At 34.8% G+C, this 25,962-nt stretch overlaps 2 protein-coding genes across 2 annotated transcripts in view; both read left to right on the forward strand.

Moving 5' to 3' along the window:
- Nucleotides 1-526: 526 nt before the first annotated feature.
- Nucleotides 527-25,962, forward strand: part of LOC149801902 (arrestin domain-containing protein 2-like) — a 56,312-nt gene continuing 30,876 nt past the window's right edge. The window contains exons 1-4 of the mRNA XM_089956286.1: nucleotides 527-723; nucleotides 13,154-13,300; nucleotides 15,595-15,809; nucleotides 18,288-18,470. Of these exons, the coding sequence (XP_089812412.1) occupies nucleotides 606-723; nucleotides 13,154-13,300; nucleotides 15,595-15,809; nucleotides 18,288-18,470 (663 nt within the window). The 5' untranslated portion in view covers nucleotides 527-605. The remainder of the gene's footprint in view (nucleotides 724-13,153; nucleotides 13,301-15,594; nucleotides 15,810-18,287; nucleotides 18,471-25,962) is intronic.
- Nucleotides 19,957-21,588, forward strand: LOC149801903 (zinc finger protein 862-like). Its single transcript, XM_089954430.1, has 2 exons — nucleotides 19,957-21,089; nucleotides 21,178-21,588. Exons 1-2 carry the CDS (start codon nucleotides 20,136-20,138, stop codon nucleotides 21,586-21,588), a joined length of 1,365 nt encoding a protein of 454 aa, XP_089810556.1. The 5' UTR covers nucleotides 19,957-20,135.

Raw genomic sequence — 25,962 nt, forward strand, 5'->3', positions numbered from 1 at the left:
TTTTCAAAAGAAATCGACAAAAATTAAGACTTAAGAAGCACGTTTCGCACCCGTTCTTACTTTAGTTTTAGAACCCAAATTCAAGGTTCAAAAACATATATTCACACTGATGAAAATGATGATAACAAAAACCTTTTATAATACATACTTGTTTTGATATAAAAAAAAAATGTCCGGAAAATTATTTCGTTGCAACGTTTAGCGGCCGAAATTTGGATTCCAGTTACGATATTATCTTTTCGCACCAGTTGTGGAAAGTAACTTTCTTATTAAGCATTATCAAATAAAGGAAACCTTGTGTAAAGCTAAACAGAGTACAGCATTTGTGAATAAATAAGCTTAAAGAACCATTTTTAAGGCAACTTTTCTCGTCTTGGCCTACATTAAGTTTTTGTTACTTTTTATAAGTGTTGGCAACTTTTTGTAAGTTTCCGTAACTTTTTGTAACTGTTCCTAACTTTTCGGAACTTTTCGTACATTTGGCTCTTTGTTTAAACCCATTCCCAGATGTACTTAGTCTGGTAAATTTGTTTATTCCGGTTATCCTGGTGGACTAATCACACCTAATGTTGAATTTTCGTCAGGCATTTGACTAATTTCTGAAAATGGGGAAATTAAATATGTTTGAAATAACTCTTAGTAACCCTCAAGGAGTTTACTTTGGAGGGCAAAGTTTGCAGGGACACGTGACAGTTGAGCTGAATGAAGCCATGAAAATGAGAGGTAAGCAAAACCACACAAATAGTTTACCCCAACGGAAATGTAAGGCGTATCCGTACCCAAGTCGTTTCGTACCCAGTGGAAACTGGTTGTTTCGTACCCAATGTGCTAGTCGTTTCGTACCCGAGGTGCTGGTCGTTTCGTACCCAAGGTGGTGGTCGTTTCATACCCATTAATTTACATGGTCAAATATACAGTATTGTCAAATTTACCGCACCCTCTCTAGGCCTTATCTTTTTCCTACCTTAAAAATTGCATTAGCAAAGCATATCCGGGTAAAAAAATTAACCATACGCAAATAAGTACAGTAATTGTATTGTTTTCACTGTATAATAGCATCTATGTGCTATAAAGAATGAACAAAAATTCACATTGCCATTAAAAAGAAAAATAAAACGTTGGCCAGGTTTAATTAACGTAATAATTCCATTTTTTTCTTAAAGCATGCAAAAATCTGCAGAAAATTTTGACTGTACACATCGGTGCAAATGTTTATCCTATCAAAGCAACTAGAAATTCTGCAATATTTTTTTAATGGGGCTGAATGCAGATAAAACAGTGTTGCTTGATTAAGTTTCTCCTCTCCAAGGACCAATGGGTTGTTTTCACAGACGTCACAATTGAGTACGCAAACACCCACAATGCAACGCGCACTCACCTTGCGCCACCATCTTGAGTCTCTAACAAACCTTTGTCAACATTAGTCATTATGTATATTCAAGATAATAAACTGATTTAACTGTCGATAAGGACATTTACTTCATCGAAACGATACATAGATTATACTTAAAATTAAGTGCCCTATAGCATGAAAATAAAAATAAAGCTGGAAGTTCCCTTGCTTTTATCGAAAGACAGAATAGTGCAGTTGAACCGAGATCGTGCATATTGCTATGAAATAGAAATGTAGTTATTTTTGTTTTCAAACAGACAATATTGACATTTTTAAAGTGTTTCGTATCATATCTCTAAGCTTGTCAACTTAAAAGAGTATTTCCGGACAATGATTTTCAGGATACAATATCAGTTACGAATTAAAATTTCATAGCATGTGTTTTATGCCAGAACTTTTATGTACAAATACTTTTTGCGTCGACAGATGTTTGTGCCAGAGACAGTTTACAAACCAATTTAATTAGTATGGTCAGATATTGTATTTATGGTGGAGATGATGGACATATGATGATATTGAATGAAAGCGATAACCATTCAAAGAAGTTTCATTTTCAGTGTGTTCAAACAAAACATGTGCCTAACGGAACATGACTTTGTGTCGAATGTCAAAACGAAGTATTCCTGAAATGCTTTTAGAAATATGAAATTATATATTAACAATTAGCTTTATAACTTGAACAATAACCAAATGATTGATTTCAGCCCACGAAAGTCGAAAATAATTACATGTTTCTACTTGTTTGTGTATCGACTTGTATAAGCGTTTGTTTATTGATCGATCTACTTGTTTGTGAAAGAATAACAAAGATGGTTGAAATTTATATGTTTTACTTAAAGAAAACAAGTATAAAAATCATGCATTGACAGGCACAGCAGAATGTGATGTATTATTATATTCTTGCGCACAAAATGAGACGCGCCTTTGTACTTATACGGGAAGAACAATGTTATTAGGTGCTGGTCTGCGGGTATAGGGACTCAAAATGGCGGATATAGACGTACACACGTTTTGTGACGTCACGTGAAAACAACGGATACTGGTGTTTCAATTTTTATTGCATGATTTTAAAGGTGTTGAACGTGGTACTGTATACTATACGGACCGCCAAGTCATTTTTGGATACACTGCTGGCCGCATTAGCATACTTGTGCAAAGTTTTGGACACTTTCACCGATCACAAAAAACTAACAAGTTAGTGGCATAATTGAAGTTCTCTCTGTTTTCAACTAAGTATAAATATTAACATTTTTTCATGGCAATTTAAAAAAATTTGTCATTGTTGGCACAATCTGTTTTATTTTGTTATCCTCCTAAATATAATGCACATAAATAATCATGCACAGAGAGAGAGAGGGGGGATAATTTAACTTGGCACTGCATTTTACAAATATTTACTTATGTGTTTTAAAACTGATTTAATTATTTAAATAATCGAATTTATGTATGCATGCTTTGATTTTGGCGGTATAATAAACGTTTGTAAAACAGCTATCCAGTTAATACAGCATATATTTTTTCCAGAATAGAACAGCAAAAATTACAATCCAACGAATTAATGAAAGCGACATCACATTTTAGATGAAAGATTAGCTCAAACAGGTTTTTTAGAGAACAAAAGACTAATAATAATAATAATGAGGACTTTGTATAGTGCCTAATATTTAGAAGTTCTAAGCGCTTTACAACATTAGACAACACCTATAAGATAAAAAACATATATAATGATATGATTACAAAAACACACACCATGAAATTAGAAAACATAAAAAAAACATGCTGAGAATATTTAAGGTAGGAAACATTATGTCTTTAAGTTTGTTCTTGCAGTCAAAATAAGTGAGTTTTGAGAGCACTCTTGAATGGTATCACTGTGTCTTTGTGTCTAAGTTCATTGGGCAATTCATTTCACATTGCTGCGCCCTGGTATGCAGAAGAACGCTGTCCATGTGACTTTGTTTTCATAGTGGGAATAATGAGTATACGATTGTCAGAAGAGGAGCGTAAGTATCTTGCTGGTGTGTACACATGGGTGAGGTCGGATATCTATCAATCGAAAAAAAGCAACATAGAAATAGTTTATTCTGATGAAATGAAAACTGTAGCATTGGGTACGAAGCGACCAGCACTTTGGTTATGAAACGAACAGCACCTTGGGTACGAAATGACCATTGCTTTGGGTATGAAACAACAACTCATTTGGGTACGAAATGACTTGGTTACAGAATGACCAGTTACCCTCATGATGTAGACCGACAAATCTGCTCCGCACCTGTGATGATGTTGATTTTCAGGTTAAGGATTGATATCACCTGTTAAATGAAAGTTGCGAATATCTGCAGCCACTTTTCTCTATACCCATTAATGTACATTTTCAACACTTACTGGTATTTTTTGTTGCTGTAGAGCTACAATTGGCTGAAGGGTACTTATGGTGGCATGTACATTATATTTCCAGAGCAAATCCTATGTTTGGTGACTTGTAAATTCACTTGGAATAGCACAACCATCTCTCCTGTGGCGATTTTAAATTTCCTGCTAGATATGGCTGTTACCTATAACCGGTATGTGACTAAAGTATATGCAGGATTGTTCCAGAATGATTTGCATGCAGCAAAATTGCACATTTTAATGAACAGATGACATCAGACTAACATATCATCCATCATTATCAACACAGATTTGGGGGTTGATTTGCGCCCAAAACGTAATGTTATGTATATTTAATTTATATTTGATTTAATTTGATTGTTTGTAAGTTTTAAAATCTTATTTTTAATTTCATTATATGTCAAAATAATGTAGTTTTATTTACTAGGAACTTGATGTTTTTTCAGAAACTAGTTTAACCTTGACTCTTCAGTTGTAAGCACCAAAACTGACCTAATTCCTGACCTTGATTTCAGAAATCACTGAGACAAGTAAACAACTTTTTATTTTTATCTTATTCTTTGAGTAAAATGATTTGTCAGTGTCATACTGGGACAGTGTGTTTTTAGGCATGAACACTTCTCGAAAATTCTGGAGAGTTGACCCTCATCCAGGAATCTATTTTGCATTTAAGTTACTGTATAATCTTTGTTTAAAGAGATATTTCTCAGTTGGGGCTTTTTCTTTACATTGGAAAGTGTGTGTTTGTGAACAGCTTGGGAATTACATTTTAATTTTTATTCTAATTATTTGGATTCAAAAAATTAATTCTTTTTCCTGAAAATTTTTGAGTGCTCATACAGAATTCTTGGACAAAGACATTTATTTACATAATTCTTGGACAAAGACATTTATTTAAATTTCAATCAGAATTCAAACACTGGAATATTGTTTTTTGTAGTTTACAGTATACGTCATCGCCTTCCATCTTGGAGTTTTCATCGGAACTCGAACTTGAACTCATAAGAACATTTCATTACTAGGACTTCTAAAATTTAATTCATGGATTATTCTTGGATTATTTTTGGATTTGATTCTTAAAACTGTAAGTTCTTATTTTTTTTCATTTTTACAGAGTTTTTCCAGGGAAATAAATTATTTGCTAAATTTTTCAAAGCTTGTTCTTTTCACTCTTTCTTTTGTTACTGTTTATTAGATCCTAAACACAGTAACATAAGAATAAATATCAAGGCCAAGATCTTACATTGTAAAACTGACCCCAACGGGTCCATATATTTACCACAAGCCTACCGCAAACCACAGGGGTTCATTACAAAGAAAATTAGGAGTATACACATTGTTACAGGTTAGACTCCTAGTTTTCTTTGCAACAAACCCCTGTATGGCAAACCACCTTTAAAATGCATTGTAATGCTATTTATCAATGAAACTATGCAAGTAAACAAAAAGTGTATCATGTGTGAAGAAATTTTACACTGAGTCTGATTTGCAGCTGTAAATTGTTGTTATGATATGTGCATTTCTCCTTTCATGATCATTAAAACATCCATTACATTCATTAGATAACAGAAATAAGTAACTTTATTTGACTATATTTGAGTGTACTTTAGTATATTTCATTGCATAGCCTCAATGTCCACAAAGTTGGGGTACTAATAAAAGTATGATTTAGTAACTAGATGTGCATTTCCTTTTTCATAATTGTTATTGCTTTTATTCTCCCAAAATTTTATTGTGCTGATGTTGTAAACCTTTAAACAAAATAAGTGATGAATTATAATAAATGACTGACACTCATTGGAGAATAAAATATTAATAAAAGATCTTTTATATACATATAGCAGTTGCCCTTCCCCTTTAAATTATGTAAGCAAGAAAATTAAATTAAGGAACAGATTACAGAATAAATATACATTAAATTTAATAGTCAAAGTCAATCCCCTATTAGTTCATTCGGTTTGCTTTTCCTTTTTCACTTCTTGGTCTTTACCATTGGTTAAGGGGCCCTGAGTGGCCGAGTGGTCTAAAGCACTCTCCGTTACGGATCACTGCCATCTCACCTCTGTCTGCGTAGGTTCGAGTCTCGGATTCGGCCATTGTGGGTATGTGAGAAATTTTGCCAGTATTTTCTCGTGGGTTGGTGGTTCTTTCCGGGCTTTCCCAGGTTTTTCCTCCACCATTAATACTGGCTGCCATGTATAGCCTATCGTGTGCTGAAAAATGGCGCTAAACCCCACAACAACAACAACAACCATTGATTTAAACTATTTCTGTTTTGTCTTGCTTTTTTTTCTTCTTCAGAATCTTAAGGAATTCTTCGAAAATTTCTTTTTGTTTCTCTTCGGTTTTGCTATGCCATATTACCATGTTGTCACAGTATGCGGCATAATTTTGGTGCAAACAGTAATTGCTTTCACCATGCAGTGCACATCAGAAATTTACAAACTGGAGGGCTACTGCTTGAAATATTAGCTGAACCAGCTCTGGGGTATGCCTGGCTTCCAGTCAGTTTAATTTTGTTTTATAGTAAGATGTTTAATGATTCTGCATTATTTGTTGTCCCTAAGTTCTCATTGAAATTTTTTCTGCTTTGTTAATTTACATGGCAATGCAGTTTCTCTTTTACATGCTGTCATGATATTTAATGAAGAAAGTGTCGTAGAAGTTGCTTCATTTCCAAGGATCTCTGCTTAAAGACGATGGAGTTGTCCACATTAACCAGGACGTTGTCACCAGCATTTTTTATCTGTGTCTGTTCTCTTCAGTTTCCCAGACACACCAGCTTTCCTTTGCAGTTGCAATTTAATGTTTTTATTCACGTGCTTTGTATATTGCGTCCAAGACACATTTGGGAAGGATATCGTCACATGGCAAGTTCTTCATCAGTATCAAATGACACATGCTTGTGTTACCTGATTTAGACACTTCTGAAGTTTTTCTCTAGTTTGGCTGCAATGTGGGATAGTAATGTTCTGAATGTCTCATAACTTGCATCTTTGTGCAAAAGCACGGGGCCTAAAAATGGTATGTTTGTTGGTATCTTTCCTTAGTCTTTGTTAACTATTGTTGTGGGATAAAGTATTCCCAAATTAAAGGTCTGGTCAATGCCGATTGTTGGTCCCATGTTTTTTTCTTCAAAAAATGTTAGTCTGTTATATGGTTGTTGGAATACAATGATGGATGGCACTTTTTCTGTTGTGTATTACTGTATTCACTTTTAAAAAAAACGATGCTTCCCACACAATCCAAAGAACGGCTTATCTGCAATATTTTATGAGTACATGTTTTGGTTTTGCTATTTTCTTTTACATTCTTCTCTACATGTTTTGTTCTTGTTGGAAGCTCCATGGTCCATTTTAAGTCATCGCATTTTAATGATCACAAACAGAAAAATACAAAACCAACAAGTTTTGTAAAACTTAACAATTTCATTATCAGAGTTAAAAATGAAAAGGTGAGAACACAAACTAATCCTTATAAGGTCTACACATTTCCTTAATGAACGAAAAGTTCCATATAAATTTCAAAACCTTATGTACTGGTCCTCCAAGAACCATGAAGTTGTCACGATGGCATTTTCCAGAACTCCTTCGAACAAGCTATAAGAATTCCAGAATAATATTATAGTCCAAATAATGAGCACTTTATATTTCCACTAATAGTCCAACATGTTTTTCCTCTTGAATAATATCTAAGTACAACATAAAATACATCTGCAGAATTAATATATGAATACAAACGTGAATGATTCCAAAATTGGAATGAAACTGATTGCTCAGTCCTCTCTTTATAGACATTGTTGCGATTCTGTTTTACAATAGACCAAACATGACAGAATACACTTCTCATTTTGCATCGAGTTGGCCTATTCATGTCGCCTAGCACAACCAATGGGAAGGTACTGAATTATTCTAGAAACATTGAAACCCCATCAGCCACAAAAAAATTAAGCCATAAGTGCCATTTAAGTCTTATTATTAAGATTATTATTAATAATTGTCAACACATACATAAGCTTCTATTTATAGATCCTATGCAATATTACACTCTTAAGATACTCAGGTCATGTACGCAAAATTTAACTGGAGATATTATGTACTATTTACAACCATGAATACAAATATATATATATATATAGTGGTTTGCAGTAGATTTGCGGTAGTTTGCAGTAAATACATGGACCATACTCCAACTCCGTATTATCATGACAAACAGGATTTCCCAAATAATTTTGAACACATCCCATCTATTGGATGTTTACATAAGTAAAACTGTAACCAGGAGGGATATCAAATCTGTCAGAGCAAAATTACCTCAAAAAATGTCATCATTTTTGGTAAGTCTGTATCGAAAAACAATGAATTTCACTTTCTCTGTAAAATGGATGCAATTCCTTTGACCATCTTATAGAAAACTCTTGTCAAACTTTCTATATCTGCATTGGTCTTGATTATGAAATATACTCAGTGTATTGTCTGATAGTCCTAAAGAAAGATGTATCAAAAGATGTTTTTATTTTGGTGTTAACAACAAAACATAAATCACATGTAATACATCTTACATTGTAGGACTACATCTGACGCTTAATGATTAGGCCAATAGGTCATATACCGATAGTGACACACAGGTTCTTTACAAGGTTATGCTAGTAATTTCACTCCAGTGTAACCAGTATACAGAATTTACAAAATGTTGATTATGACCCTACTTATTCTACATAAATAGGAAAGGAATAATGCAATAATAAACTTTTTTTTAAATTAGTAATATTTTAGCAATGTTAATAATACTTAAGTATTAAAATACTAAATTCCATTATCTATTAGAAATACATAATATACATGATATCTCTTCGTAATTAATGTAATATTTTCAGCAGATGCTACCTATAGTGGAAGCTTAATGTTCCACAACACTGTATCAGAGTATTGGAAGCTTTTTTTTAAATTGCTTTGTTCATGGTTTTGGTGCTTGAAGGTTTCCATGTGACATTGATCTCAACTGGTATTGTGTTGAAAAAGGTCTGAATAAATCCTGAAGATAGTCTGGTACAGTTCCATGTAGACATTTATATTCAAGAACTGCCTTGTGAAAATCTACCCTTTCATATATTGTGAACCATTTTAGTTCTGTAAACAATGCTTTGGAGGGATGGTCAATAGCTGCATCTAAATTAATGCACGCTGCCAGTTTCTGAAGTTTATGAATCCTGTCAAGGGGGCAGGGTCCAGTTTTTATGTACAAATTTAATGCCGCAATCAGCGACCTAGTATAAAAAATCATAAAAAACCAAATATACAAGTGAGGTCAAAAAGGTCCATATTTTTAGATACCTATATGAAAACAAAGCATAAGAATAGTATTCACTTGACCAGAGAAGTCAATGGCAGTTCACAGCAGAAGAGGTTTATGCACCCCAACCCCTATTTTATACCTGCATTTTTCACATCCAAATGCCATTTTTGACAGCATGTGGTGCTCACAGTGCAAACGCAAGCCCTTTCCCTGGATGAAAATTTTGAAAAACATTGTCTACTAAATAGTTTGATGCAATTCAGAATAGTTGTCATCCAAGCCGTTTTTGAGATACTCTAGTTGCCTTGAACCCACGTGTCTACTGCTATGGGAGGCTAGCTCTTCTTCCTAGCCAACTACTGGTATTTCACTATCAACATACTGCAGAGCAACTATGGAAGGTGTACATGCCTGACATCGATTTCAAGAACAATACAAGCCCAAAACACCTAGTTCATAAATATATCCATATCTATAAATACTAAACAATAATAGCTGAAAAAGTCACACCATAGCCTTAAGTTAAGAAATTTGCCAGGGGCCAATTTACGAAACTGGACCCTGCCACCCAAGCTGAGATTTGGCAGTTTCCCCATACAGTTGGACAGTATTCTATTATTGGAAAGTCAGAAGTATAAATTAATTGTAGTATACAGTATATAGCAAGTTTCATTAGGTAAATATTTCTTTATTCTGCCAAGTAGGGCAATTTTGGATGACAGTGTCTTACAAAGTTTATTAGTATGGTCATCCCATTGTAAATTATTATCTGCAGACACACCTACAACCTTTTCATGGTTATCATTTTCTGACTGGTGAATATTTATTGTAAGAGATAGTTTTGGGTTCCCTAACTTGTGTAGCATTTGTGATGCCCATAAAATCATACATAATGTTTTACCTTCATTAATTACCCTCCGATTTTGTTGTGCCCAATTTTGAACTCGAATAAGTTCTGCTTCTGATCTTTGTTGGATAACTTCAGTGTCAGAGCTAGATGTATACGAGGTTGCATCATCAGCAAACAAATCTGTATTTGTTGATTCATTATTTAATGGTATATCATTTACATAAATAAGAAAGAGGAGAGGACTCGGGATCTAAAACAGCCTTGAAGGATCCCTGAAAGAATAGTGCGAGTTTGAGAGCTAATATTGCCAGTTGTTGAGACCTTTGGTTTGATCTTAGCCATTTTAAAGAAGGATTGTCAAATCTTTAACTGTAGCTTTTGTAGCAGAATTTCATGATCAATGATCAATCACTTTCTTTAAGTGAAGGAAAACAATCCCATTCGTAGAATCCATTTCTTATAGCCAGTGATATGTTAATTTAGTAAGTCCTGTTTGGCATGAGTAGTACATGTAATTTCTAAATCCTGCTTGTTCCTTATGAAATATAGAGTAAGTTTGAAAAAAATTCATAGACCTGCATAGCTGCTTGCTCTTTAAATAATTTTGATAATACTGGTTGACTGGATATTGGTCTGTCATTTCCATGATCCTCCTTTTCTCCCCTCATAAAGATAGGTGTAACCTTTTCACACTTCAAGGTATCTGGAAAATTACCACTCGTTATACTTAAGTTTATGCGTTAATGACTTTGTTATTACTGGTGCAGCAATTTTAAGAATTTGTGGACCAGTACCATTCAGCTTATTGAGCGTATCAAAAACATCAGTTTCACTAACATCAACTGTTGACAAATATTTATCATCAGGAAGTTTAGCTCTTATAAATGATAGAAGAGCATCAAGCTGAGTTGGGATGTTAGTCTGGTTCTGAGTACAGTTGCTAATTTGGATGTTAGTCTGGTTCTGAGTACAGTTGCTAATTTGGATGTTAGTCTGGTTCTGAATACAGTTGCTAATTTTTGGATGTTAGGCTGGTTCTGAATACAGTTACTAATTTGGATGTTAGTCTGGTTCTGAATACAGTTACTAATTTGGATGTTAGTCTGGTTCTGAATACAGTTACTAAGGGGGCGCTAACCAGTTATTATATACTTTTGAGAGAGTGACATGTAAGTTGAAGTTGTTCACATTAAAACATGCACAGTGGAGAGAATGTTGGCATACCTCTGTGCTACATTAATGTAATGTGGATGATATTTCTTTGAATATTGTACTTTTGGAAATTTTACATGATTTAAGCACACTGCTAACCAAATGACTGCTCCCTTGTGCTAAAAAATCAGCCTGAATTAATCTAAAGTACCCTATCCATAGCAGCTAATGAAATAGGGAAAATGAAGTTTGCCAGACTGGACAATACCAGCTTCTGAAAGTGCAATGAATGAATTACCAACTATATAAAATGTAAAAAAGTGATGTGCTTTTTTATACAATTTACCTCTGAAGTTCAGGAAGTGAAAATGACCAAGTAGAGCTAGCATGTTTTTGAAAGGTGCACATCTGGAGTAAGGCCAAGCTGTATACTCTATAATCCATATTACACCCATCAATCATACATGAAAATAAAGGGAATTAAAGGTTCTTTGAATTATACCTAAGATATACAAGGTCTTTTTTAAATAGCCAGTATAACCAGTGAGGAAAGCCAGGGAAATTCTTTTTCTTTAAAATTCTAAACCCTGTGCAAAATACAAAACTGTAGAGCGCCACCTAAGTTGGATGTTAGTCTGGTTCTGAATACAGTTACTAATTTGGATTAAATCTGGTTCTTAATACAGTTATAATTTGGATTTTAGTCTGGTTCTTAATACAGTTATAATTTGGATATTAGTCTGGTTCTAAATACAGTTCTGGTTCTGAGTACAATAATGCACACATTCAGATCAATGCTTATATTCTTTACAACACAAATTGCTATTTATATACTATTGTTTAATAAGTTTTGAAATACAAGTTTGTATTTTATCATCAAAAAGGATAACTAATGGAAATCAGGCAGTGGTAGTTGCTAATTTACTCAGGAAAGGGTTACTGGTCAATCAGCTATCAAAACGCATGCCTTTGAATTTGCAATTTTGTTTGGGGTGCAATCGATATCAACACCAGTTATTTGATGGCTTGATGCATGCCTTAATTTTGCCTTGAGCTACAACACAACACTGGAACTACCTGGCTAAGGTGAGGGAGCATCTTAAAACCTAGTCACTCATGTATGTCTAAAAAAATCGCTGGGTGAAGTCATTTCCACTTTTTTTAGCAGAAGAAAGCAAAGTTTACCTTTTTTTTGCGATTTAGTCCTCCACTTCACCAGGTAGTGTGACCCCTGTTTTCTTTTTTAAAAAAGTGTGAGAACCATGTTGATTGCTATTGTCTTTTGCGATGGTAACTGGGTACTAATCTTTGTCAAAAAAAGAAAATATCATGTCTAATCATGTGCAGAATATTACAAATGTTTTCCAGTATGTGGAGCTTTCGTTTGAACATCATAGCACACAACAGTCAGTCTATATCACATTGGATCACACCTCTTGATTGGCCTCATGTAAAAATGTCCATGTACTTTAGAACTGATTTATTTCCTGAGGTGGTTCTTGCAAGGAAAAATAATCGTTATGAGCAAGCAAAAATTAAACCTTGTGGCAACTGAGATGCACTGCATTGAGGTGGTGTATGTTTATTGCACTAAATAATCGAGATGTAATTTTTCCATTGCTAGAGAAAAAAATGGGCAAAATCTGAGGCAGTTTGGTAATTCAGGTCTGAGGTACAGTTGTGGCATCCATTGTCATAATTATTTATGGATGCATGAACCTTCAGAAATAAAGGAAGTAGTCTGAAGGCAGATGAAAGGCCTGGCTTTTGATTCTAAGAAACAGTTTATTAGTGTGTTTGTTTTTTCGAGAAATGCTTAGTGATTGGAAACTTGAGCCATCCAATGCATTATTGGATGAGACTTTTTAATACAAAATAAATTTGTTGGAACTGTACTCGCCCTCCTGTTAATTAATGGGAAAATAAACATCTGAGGAATTTTTAAAACCCTGGAAGGAGAGATGTACAGTATATTGTACTGTTATGTTTTACATGCATAGTTCTGTTTATATGATATAGTTATAAGAATGGTAATGATGATGATTGGGTTGATATTCTTCATTCTCTTTCAGGTGTCCGCCTTAAATTTCATGGTCGTGCATATGTACATTGGTCAGAGTCACACTCAACTGGGTCGGGGAAAAATAGACACACAGTGACACGACACTACAGTGCTACAGAGACCTATTTTAATTTTGATTCTCTGCTCTTTGGTCCAGGTAAGCAGCTGATTAGTATTTGACCAGTACAGGTTTTATCTTTGTAATCTATCAGAATTTGTATTTTTTAAAAAGTAAACACTTTATTGTGATTTGTTTATATTTTGAAAATATGCAGTCAAGCATGTCATAAAGGTTACATAATTTCACCTTTCCTAAATGAATCCTCATTTTATGGTACCTGTAATTGTAGTTGTACCTTAGTTTTAATTTGGAGTGGTTAGTGATAATGAGAGCTATTTCCAAAAAGCAATAACCCATATTTGAAAATTAAGAATTTGGCTTTAATAATGCTTCAGTACCCTGTACAACTCAGACTGAAAGGCAATCTTAGATTATACTTGTAAGAACAATTATTAATTGAGTCTTGAAAATCTTTCCTAGGGGGAAACATAACTTTTTTTTGTCCAAAGTATTGTACACTTCATTATTTTATTCAGTGCTATAAAATAAAATCATTTTAAAAGTGGTGATCTTGATGGTTGTTCTTAAGTTCTTTGTTTCTGGAAATAAAACTTGAAATGCATGTATTATGTGAAAAATTCAGATAATTTCTTTTCTTATTTATTTATAGCAATTTATTTACATAACACGCAAGCAGCTGTATAAGAGACTTCACTGAAATTTTACAGATCTCAGTAAATAGACAGGAAGATGAGATACTGCCATATTTATCTTCCATGTTTTACTGTTGGTAAGACCATGCTTGACGTATTTGCTGTGCATTCATAATATAATCAAGACATAGTAGTTGCTATTCCAATGCAATCATGAAGAGCTGATTAAGGTTTTGGCCTAAGTTTTTCATTTGCATGTGTTTTCAAAACTCTTGATAGATTCTCATCCCACTTGGCGTGAATCATTTTAATGCTGTGACAATTCATTCATTGGCATGTTCCCTTGCTTCTTTAACTTTTGTGTCAAAGCCACATTCATAGAAGATTTGTGTTAAGGTGTAGGTTTAAGGGTTTTCATTTATGGATTTTATTTTTGCTTGGAATGATTGATTATAATGCTAATGTAATTCTTTTTGCAACATGGCTGCTTATCTGCATGGCATTGTGGTGATGTTCATATAGAAAATTTACTTCAAGGTGTAAGTTTTGTCCTTTGTTTATATTTCTTGAAGTCCTTGATGGATATTGTGATGTGCTTAATTGACCTTGGGGTTAAGGTTACATGTTTTATTGCAGTGATTGAAGCATGGACATGATATTCATGCCCTGACCATCTTATTACATAAATTTATTCAATGTTTACATAAAATATCATTAACATATGCTGTTATGACTCTTTGCTCACAAACTAGGTAACAGAAGAAAGCAAACTAACAAGTTTTGTAAAACTTTAAGAACACTTTAATTATCAAAGTTATAAATGAAAATGTGAGTGGAACTTTATAGTACTATGAAGTGAATCTAGACTAATCCTTATAAGGGTCTATGAAAGTCCAAAATAAATGAAAAGTTCTTTCTAAATTTCAAGACCAGAAATGTAATGGTCCTCCAAGAACAGTAACATTGTAAAGATGATGTTGTCCAGAATTCCTTAGAGTAATTTTTAACAGTTCAAGAGACAGAATACACTACTCATTTTGTGTCATACTTGCCTATTCATGTGACCTAGCCCAACCAATGGGAAGTTACTGAATCCTTCTAGAAACATCAAAAGCCCATCAGCCAGCGAGAAATTAAGCCAGAAGTGCCATTTAAGTCTTACTATTAAGATTATTATTAATAATTCGCAACACATACATAGGCATTCATGTATGGATCCTATGCAATACTATGCTTTTAAAAGATTCAGGTCATGTAGGCTAAACTAACTAAAGATATTCTGTACAGTTTACAGCTATGAATAAAAATTATAAAAGATCAGATGAAATCATGTACCAGGAGTTACCAAAATATAGATATACATAATGGTACAAAACACCCCCTTACTCTTTGACAAAAGTATTAGACTGGTTCTCTGGTGTTTTCATGGCAGAAATACTGTAACAACTGTGGCATGGTGTCATTTGGTCTGAGACTTACCAACCCTATGAAATGGGTAGACATAAAGTCACTTTCAAAATTTTGCATGTTTGTTTTCATAAAGATGTGCAAAAGATCCCAAGGAAATTTCCTTTACATGGAAATATTAATGTTGGTGTAATGCTATGTGTATGATCGAGTTAAACTTCCAGATTGTTCATTCAAGAGTATTTCAGAGTTTTGCCTTTGATTGTTTACAAAATCCAGATCATATTTCACAGGATAAAATGCCACTTAAAGTCATGTTTTTTTCTTCAGGAAATGATACCACACATCTTCAGGCTGGAAGACATACCTTTCCCTTTGTTTTTCAACTGCCTGCAAATTTGCCTTCCTCTTATGAGAGTAATGTAGGAAATATACGGTACTTCTTGATGGGGACCATTGATAAGCCATGGAAGTTTGACCACACCACCAAGAAAGTCTTTACCATAATTGGTGTGCTGGATCTTAACCAAGAACCCACTGCAACTGTAAGCAATCTCACTATTCTGGGCATCTGGAATCCTTAAGGCTTTTTGATAGTGCTTTGTGTGACAATCCATCTCTACACATGGCCAGGGTGTTTGAAGAAATTAAAACAGCTCAAAAAAGAAAATTAGCTGAGTTAAATTGCTAATACTTTAATGTCTTTGATGCACCACATTGTTTTTGCCAAATATTGCTTAGTAAAATCATAGCAGAAACTAGATTCCAATCTTAGACCACATGGAAAACACGCATGATTCAGTGTAAGTTTTTTGTGTCTCCTATTATGATGTCAGCAATGTTAGTGAAACATTGTTCTGTACCAAAGGTACTAAATGCTATTTATCATGGCTGGTTTTGTCTAACTTGAGCAGCAGTTGAATGAGGTTTAATGGTAATGCAGATAAGCCCAGAGTGATTCAGATGCTCTTTGAATTGTTGAATAGTCATTTAAGCTCTTAGGGACCTGAGTTTCTAGGTCAAATACACATGAAATTTTCAGAGGAAGCACCATTTCTCACTGTGATCTAGTAAATGTCATCAGGATCTCTAAACAAACGTGTGTAAGTCGTGATAAATATGGCATATGAAATAAATTGTAAGTAAGCATACGACCTCCTGTGATGATGAATAAATACGCACATGACACAGGCCTTGAACTGTAATCGTTATACTGTGTCTCAATTTGAACTTTGAATATACTATTTTGTAACGGGTACCCATTTGTTCATTTTTCATTACCTAGGTTATTATTAACTGGCTGGTACCCAAGTACCTGTTGACATCTTTATTAATAGGGTGTGTGTTGTAGTAGTTAGCATATTCTAGTGGGCATATCCTAGTAGGTAGTGTTTTCTAGTATATACGGTTTGTTCTAGTAGGGTGAGTGGAAATTTTCATCCAGTTTGATTCCATTTGATTCTAAATTAAAGATGATGTATGAACAGGAATCAGACATGTTAGAATGTTCTCGTTCACTCTGCTAACACACAATGTAATGATTTTTTTCTCCCCATTTTTAATATCAACCCTAACAAAAAATGTCAACAGTGTTTTGATTTTATTTATGCATAGGTGATTTAAGCCTTTGGACTCAACTGATTTAATTCTAAAATTTCTAACATTGTTGGCAATCAGTGAGATACGCCATCCTTGTGCAAGTAGTACTTGCACTGCCCAACACATAGAGATTGTATTGGCTGCCCAACACATAGACATTGTATTGACAGCCTAACACATTGGCATTGTATTGGCTGCCCAGCAGATTGACACTATTGGCTGCCCAACACAGACATTGTATTGACTGCCCAACACATAGAGATTGTATTGGCTGCCCGACACATTGACGTTGTATTGGCTGCCTAACACATTGACATTGTATTGGCTGCCTGACACATATAAATTGTATTGGCTGCCTGACACATTGACATTGTATTGGCTGCCTAACACATTGACATTGTATTGGCTGCCCAACACATTGACATTGTATTGGCTGCAAGAAGTACTTGTACTGTCCAGCACATAGACATTGTATTGGCTGCAAGAAGTACTTGGACTGCCCAACACAGACATTGTATTGGCTGTAAGAAATACTTGTACTGTCCAGCACATAGACATTGTATTAGCTGCAGGTAGTACTTGGACTGCCAAACATATAGACATTGTATTGGCTGTCCAACACATAGACATTGTATTGGCTGCTCAACACATATATATTCTATTAGCTGCCAAACACATAGACATTGTATGGGCTTCAGATGGTATGGACTGACCAACACACATACATTGTTTGGGTTTCCAGCACACAGACATTGTATTCACTGACCTTTACACTTAGACATTATGATCCCTTTCATATCAATTTATTGCATCAGATTTGTCAAACAGTCCATTTTAATGCCAGTCCTTTTCAGAATTTACCACTTGCCATTCAGCTTCTATTAAACATGTTAATTCTTAATCATTTTTCAGTCCAGCTCAGCTGCTTCATTGTGTCATTGGAAAAGGTACTTAGCACCCATTTCCTCTGCATAATATATCCAATAATGTGTTGAAAGGGATGTTAGAACAACAACAAAAAACCAGTCAGTCTTGTAGCCTAGCATATTCTCATCCACAATGATTTTTACCCAAGAAAAAAAATCATAAATGTGATAACAACTTATGTATAAAATGTATGATATCTCACAACCATCTCAAACAATATCCTGTCAAGAGTTTCTAAATCTGTGGGTGATATTAATTTCCACAGTACCTGCCAAATTGCATAACACCAGTCAGAGTCTAGATGTATGGAATGATCTACCTAGGTGTTTTTCCAATCAGACTTAAAGAAAACAAATTTAAGTGGAAAAGGGTAATTTATCTTTGCAAGAAAGTGAAATAAATCAGTTGTCATTAACAAAACTCCTGCAGTTATATTAAGCTTTAAAGAAGCAAACTATAAACTTACCCTCTAATGCTGTTTAAATGTTTGAATTCAGGTGCCACAACAAGGACAGAATCAGAAGTACTTGTGTTGCCTTTGCTGCAGAACAGGACCTATCTCTGCCCATTTTCAAATTGACAGGAGGGGATATGTACCAGGAGATTCCATTATTCTGAATGCTGAAATCAGCAACAATAGCAACAGGACAATGTCAGCATCCAGAGTTCGACTCATTAAGGTAAGGTGTTGTCTGGGAACATTGCATTATATTTTTATGGTGACTACATATGAAAGCTCTAATATTCCAGATGTCCCCTGCACCATTGTGGCTTTTAACAGTTGTAGTTATCCAAACCAGGTTTACAGTCTCAGGTGCCTGCAAGGAACAGACCAGCTGACATTATGATTACATGCCGTCCAGTTCTTTTATTCATTGTTTTGTGCCCTGTAGCAATTTATGTGGTTAACGTTATTGTTTTGAGTCAACCCTTCATTAATTTGCTTGCAGTAATCACTTTGGGTAAACCTCTAATAGACTGGAATTCCATCTTGAAGATGTCATACACTGTTTGTGGTTTCACATCATTGAAACTGTAAGAAACTTTTGCTTTATGGTAGACCAGCAAGAAGGAAGAAGAAATTAAGCTTTTGAGTGGAAAATCAAAGTTACATATGAATGGCCACACTCAGAAAGTTTACAGTATGCAATAGTTATTCATATGTGCCATGTGGGGGAATAGTGATAAATAGTGTTGGAAATCAGTTCAGAATATGCCAGTGTTTCCCTTTACGCACAGTTATGCATCAGAGATGCACGTTAAAAAAAATTGACGCACACTTTTTATTACCATGCATATTTTTGACACAAAGGATGTACACGCTGCGATGTATTCAATTTCCAATGCAGTGGACGAATGATGACATCGTGTCCGAGTTCGAGTGTAGGCATTGTTATGATGGAGTAGCCTCCCCTAATCTCGCGAGCTCATACCAGTCTGGTTCTAGTGTAGGCTTTATTATGATGGAATAGCTTTCCCATATCTTGCAATTACACGATTTTCTTCAGGCTCAGCAGCATGTCCTGGAAGCAAAGGAACATTGATATATTTCTAAATAGAAAAAGACCTCAAGAGGAAAACCACGCGTACCAAGAATCATCAGCCAAGAAGGTGAAGGTTGATGAACATATAAAAGTAACTGTGGCACGTAGCTTCAACGATAAATGGAAGAAAGAATTCCCCTGGATGGAATACATTTCATCTACTGGAATGACATGCTTGACTTGTGTTCGGGTGAGTGCAAAGACTTCCAAAGTCAAGAATCCTTTTGTGACTGGGTCAAAGAACTATCAAAAATCCGCCCTTGTTCGCCATGAAGGGATTATTTCGCAACAACGAAATCTGGACACTTGCCGAGAAAAATGCTAACAGCAGGTAGACGCTAGCCTCGTGGCACAGATGAGAACGGCAGTGCATATGTGCCGAGAAAATATTCCAGACCGACAGTTTCCTGGTTTAATCGAACTTCAGGTAAAATCCCCCTCCTCTCTCTCTCTCTCTTTCTCTTTCTGCTTGGATGTGTCTGTGTATTTGTCTCATGTCTTATTACTTTAGATCGAATTAATTTATAAATTGAAATGGTCATTGATCAGTCCACTCCAGTTTACTTTTTTTAAAAATAGAATTTTCAGTTAAAGAACTATAACACTGAATGAAGGGATTAACATTGGTTCTGCAATACCTAGTAAACTCATCACCTAGTGAACTTTCATACCAGCTGACTTGTGCTCTGTGACAGGATGATATGCAAGTTTTTATTACTTTTTTTTTTTTAGAGGGACAATGGTTGTTCAGCGCTAAAGAATGAGACCCTGACATACAAGAAGCATGGGATTGTGTCTGAGATGCAGGCAGCAGCCTCTTTAGTTTGCAAGGAGAGGGTCCAGCAAAGGGTCCATACTTCTCTATACCTGGGCATTCTTCTGAATGAGTCTTTGGATATTGCTGTGCAAAAGAAATTGGTTATATTTTGTCGAACTGTTCATGGTGGGAAGGCACACACTGAATATTTAGCTAACGTGAAGGTGCAAGATGGAAAAGCTGAAACAATCACAAATGCCTTAATGGATATTCTCCAGGAATACAAGATTGATATTAAGAAGGTGATTGGTTTGGGCACTGATGGGGCAAATGTCATGATAGATTCAAAATCTGGAGTGGGTGTACAGCTGAAAGAGAAGACTAAAAGAATGGTGAGTGTCTGGTGTATTGCTCATAGGTTAGCCTTGGTTGCATACTGGGCTGCAGCAAGCATAGCATACATGAAAAAGTACCAGTCTGTTTTGGTCACAATCTACAACTTCTTTTCATATTCAGCTTGTAGATATCAGAGGATAAGAGACATGTGCCAGATTATGGGAGAGAAAGCGAATAGGTTCAAAAAACCTACCCAGGTGAGATGGCTGTCTCACCATGATGCTGTGCAAGCCATTGAGAGCTGTTGGGGATGCATAGTTCTTGCACTTGAGCAAGAAGCAGCTCAGAATGACTCTGTAAATGCTTCAAAAGCAAAAGGCATCCTAGCTGAGGTACATACATACAAGTTTCTAGCATCAACATTGTTATTGCTTGATGTCCTGCAAGAGGTAACCAGATGCAGCAAAGTATTTCAGAAGGAGGTCATTGACATTGATCAGGTAGAACATATACTTGATGCTACTCTGGAAACACTCAAAGATCATGTCAGCAATGTAGATGGATACACACCACGTGTGACTGAACTAAACAGTCAACTTGACATGTCAGGAAAATACCAAGGTGTACAACCCAAAGAATATCATAAGGGTACTAAAGAGTCTGTCAGAAATCTCAGAAAAGAGTTTGTAGCATGTGTTGAATCAGAGATGAGAAAAAGATTCTCCCCATGTGATATGCATATTTTGAAAGACCTCTCTAGTCCATGAGAGGCTCATTGAACAATTTGGAACAGGGGAAAATCCTCTGATTGACCCTAAGGAAACCAAGGCATCTTTCCTTTGCTTCAAATGCTACATTTCAAGACATAAAGAGAAGGGGTTGGCTGAAATCAGTGAACTACTTCTTCAAGAAGGAGGGGATATTTTCCCCAACTTTGCTAAGCTTGCTGCTATTAGTCTGGCCATCCCTCTTACATCTGTGCCTTGTGAGAGAGGGTTCTCTGTCGAAAATGCTATACATTCACTCAAAAGAAACAGTCTTTCATCAACGTCTCGTCATAAGAAAATGCTTGTTAGATATGAAGCCAAACGTCCTGACAAGCAAGAGTTTGCAAAAAACTTGTGCATCAAATTTCAAGAAATCTGTTCCAGGAAGAAATAAGATAATGATGAGAGTAGATGCATTAAAATGATTGTTTGATTATTGAGCTTGTTTGTTGATTTTTAATTTCAGTTTGAGATAAAGTTAGCATGCAATACTCGTATTTTCATATGTTCAGGTAAAAAAAGATTAGGGATGAGATGAAAATTTGTCACCATGGACTTGACCCCCAATATTTTCATTTGACCCCCAGTTCTGATACCAAAGTTTTTTTTTGACCCTTAGTTTTACACTCCTAGGGGATATACTGATATGCTAGTTTTTTTTTTTTAATTGGTGTCATATGAGGGAATATTGTTAAATAGTGCTGGAAATCAGTTTAAAATAATTATGCAATAGGTGTTTTTTATACGTTTCATATAAGGGAATAGTATTAAACAGTGCTGGAAATCAGCTTAATTTAAAGATTAGTGATTGATTCATTAACAATAGTCAGCCCTTAATTCTGATTGTTTGGAGGTAGCCAGGATGCATTCTTTATGCAGTTCACATAAAGCAGACACCAAGTCTGCATAAAAAGAGATTTTATGCACTAAAAGTGGCACAACAAAGGTGAACAATGTGTGTTTTTACCTGGTACAGATGCACCAACCATCAATCAATGTCCAGATTGTGCAAAAGTTGTTTATATTGAAATGAATAAAATCAGTGAAGCAGTCGTTTCCCATTGCACATCTAGTAACTGTGTTTATACTTTTGCATTTTCCTTCCTTCTAAGAATCCCATTTATGGCAAAACTGAGATCATCCAGAAATAATCCTGTACTCCCGTAAGATTTCTTGGTTGAGAGGCTAAAAATAAGCTCATCATGATTCCATATTGCAATAGTCTCGATGAAAATATTCAACAAATTCAAATGCCATATTGAGGGAATTTCCAGTCCTGTTTTATTAAGATTTTTTATTGAATGAAAAATTTGTTGTCCAAGTGATTTTTTTAACCATGTTACATCAAATGACATGACCTTGATGCTGTGCCTTTTAACATTTGTATTGATGCCATATTTAAAGCATGAAATGATGGGTATCTGATTTATTTACCTCAGTGTCATGAAAGCAATACAAATGACTGCAGATGTGAGCGGGGCTCCGAGTGGTCTAAAGCGCTTTTCGTTATGGATCACTGCCATCTCACCTGTCTGCGTGAGTTCGAGTCGCAGATTCGGCTAAGGTGGATATGTGAGAAAATTTGCCAGTAGCTTCTCGTGGGTCGGTGGTTCTTCCAGGGGTTTTCCCGGGTTCTTCCTTCACCATTAGTACTGGCTGCCATGTATAGCCTATCGTGTGCTGAAAAAAAACCTACAACAACAACAACAGCAGATATGAGTACTCTAGTAAACAAGCTGGTAAAACCCACAAAAGCCAAGCTGAAAGTCACAAAGAAAATGAAACTTCCAGCTAAGAATTTATTCCCAAATAGTGGCACCAAAGAAGAAAATTGTCACACCTTCAAGAAATTGCTTGAATGCGGAAACTTCACAAAAGTCTGATTGCTTCAATATTGGAGAGGCATAAAATTGAAGACTTTGGCGTCTCCTGTGCTGTTGGAATATGGCATCAAAGAGGAGAATCTTATAGAAAAAATCATGTACAACAGAATGATTTCTCATTTTATTACTATGAGGTTGACCAATAATAATAATAATAATAATAATAATAATAATAATAATGATAATAATAATGATAATAATAATAATAATGTAATGATAATAATAATGATAATAATACTGTTTTTATTTGAAGAAGTTAACTCAGTTAAATACAACTATCCTTCCTTGAAGCCTGCTTCAACAACAAAAAATTACAAAGTATTTTTTTGGTGTATTAAGGCAAAAGTGTCTTCATGCAAGTTTTTTCTGACTCTCTCTCTTGAAAATAACTATTTACAAGTAGACACATCTACAGATGCATACTAAAATACAATATGAAATTATGTAAAACAAGGTCTTCAATTATACCAGCAATGAATATCACTTATGTTTCGATATACATTTAAGTTATTCTGTACAAATATGGCATGTAGTAAAGTATATATATATATATATATATATATATATATATATATATATATATATATATATATATATATAAGATATTTTATACATGCTTTATAAATATGCTGATATAAAAGATACAAAACAAGCAATTAATAAATTTGAAGAGCAATATGGCAATAAATTCCACAACTCATTCTTGAACAGATTGATTAAGAAGTGAGTTCCATATTTCAACAGATGAATACTATAGATTTCCTTAGAATTGTTCAGTGCTCTGCTTTGGTTAGTATAAACTGTTGTTAAAATTTGATTTTAGATTATAGGGAGAAGATGTTTTTTATATAATAATTTAGTCATGTACTCTGGAATATCTCCTGTGTGCAATTTAAAAAGCAGAACTGTGTTCAGAATATCAATTCACTTGTTTAATTTAAACATTTTATTTTTTTGAACATGCCTGATGATGGGGGTTAAAAGAGAACATTAAGAAAAACCCAAGCTGCTTGCCTTCGAAGCCTGTCTGTGAATTCTGATAGGGAACTAATATAATTTCCACATATTGCTGAACAGTTGTCAATCTTTGAAAATATATATTAGCATTATATTCAAAAATTCTGGTGTCCTTTGTCTGGTACTTCTTTATTTTTCTAAGCAATACAATTTTATTTCAAATGTGAGGAACCTACAGAGTACACTGTGTACTTTTTTCCCCACTTTAGACTTAAGTTCTTACATTTAATGGCTTTAAATCCTTTTCATTTTCACTTTGCGATATTATTGCTGTCAACGTCTTTTAGGTGTTCCAATACGCATGCAATTCATCTTAAATTCACTCACTACCATCATATTTTGTTTTCTTGATATTGTTATAAGGTCTCAACTTTGTTTGCATTCTGTGCAGTAGACATTGCTCCTTGATGAAGAAATTGATGCATCATTAGCAAATATGTCAGTGTTTGTATGTTGGGTATAGAGTGGAAGATCATTCATAAAGAAAAGAAAGAAGAGGGGACCCAGTATGGAGGCTTGTGGAACACCATGCCTTATATAATATGGGATGGAGTGGACACTTCCCAAAGAGACTTGTTTCCTTCCACACTTCCCAAAGAGACTTGTTTGCTTCCTATTTAGTCATAAATTTGAATTAAACCAATTTTTTGTATGGTCGTGAAATCTGTAACAGTGTAGCATACTTAGGAGAAGCAGATCAAAGGCTTAAAGTCTAAAAGTAGAATTATTCCAGATAAATTGCCATTTTTCGTTTCTTCCAACAAGTGATCCATTAAATTTATTAGAGCTGTCTGACTTGAATGTTTTTGGCAGAAGGCTAATTGTTCCTTGTGAAAAAGGGGAAAGTACTAATTTAAAAGTTGTTTTTGTCGGTTTAAAACCATTTTACAACCCATGAGAGGTTATACATGGTGGCCAATATAACTTGTGGAAGAAGAACTCGGGAAAGCCATAGTAAGATCCACTGACCCACAAAACCACTGCATACTTCTCAACCATTATGCCTTTGGCATAATCTTTATGCTTTTGGTGTCAATCATTATGCCTTTTTCTCTCCAAATTATGTTTTCTGCTAAACTGAACATGAATTATGCTTTTCTGCTACATGAAAAAATTAAATAAATATAAATCAGTAGAAAGTTTTTTGTCATTTTTATTATCGTCTCTTTAATTTCCGGCGGTTCGAGTCTAAGATTCAGCCAATGTGGGCATGTGAGAAAGCTTGCCAGTAGCTTCTCGTGGGTCGGTGGTTCTTTACGGGGTTTTCCGGGTTCTTCCTCCACCATTAATACTGGCCGCCATGTATAGCCTATCGTGCTGAAAAATGGCGTTAAACCCCACAACAACAACAACAACTCTTTAATTTCATTCATATAAATTTGAGAATATTCTTAAAAAGGGTGACTGCTGCGTGAGAATAGCAAAAGATTACTTTCTTTATTTGCTATTTTTTGCAACTGATTATGACCGCTTTCCAAGAAAACAGATGGGTTTATTCAAAAGTGAACTTTGCCTAACAGATTCGTTTTATCACCATGGAACATTTTATGCCAATTTGTCTGCACCAAGAAGTATGTTGGTAGAAGTGCAAAAAAGTACACTTATTGTAGACAAATGAAATTAGGCTAGCATGTTTGCATTCATGTCGATGACCTGATTAGATTTGCAGGCCATTACACAAATGTTTACATTTTCTACACATTTTTGAAGTTCTTGGACTGGTATAGACTTTTTAGACAATAACCTTTTTAGCACAATTAGGCATAAACCAACTGAGGTGGATAAACAGAACTCTATATTGTGTTTCCGCTCTGGTTTCCTAGTGGTTAGAGCATCCACTTTGGATGTGGGAGGTCATGGGTTTGATT

The sequence above is a fragment of the Sinohyriopsis cumingii genome, chromosome 4, assembly GCF_028554795.1.
Source record: "Sinohyriopsis cumingii isolate HCF-2022 chromosome 4, ASM2855479v2, whole genome shotgun sequence".
Taxonomy (NCBI): Eukaryota; Metazoa; Mollusca; class Bivalvia; order Unionida; family Unionidae; genus Sinohyriopsis; species Sinohyriopsis cumingii.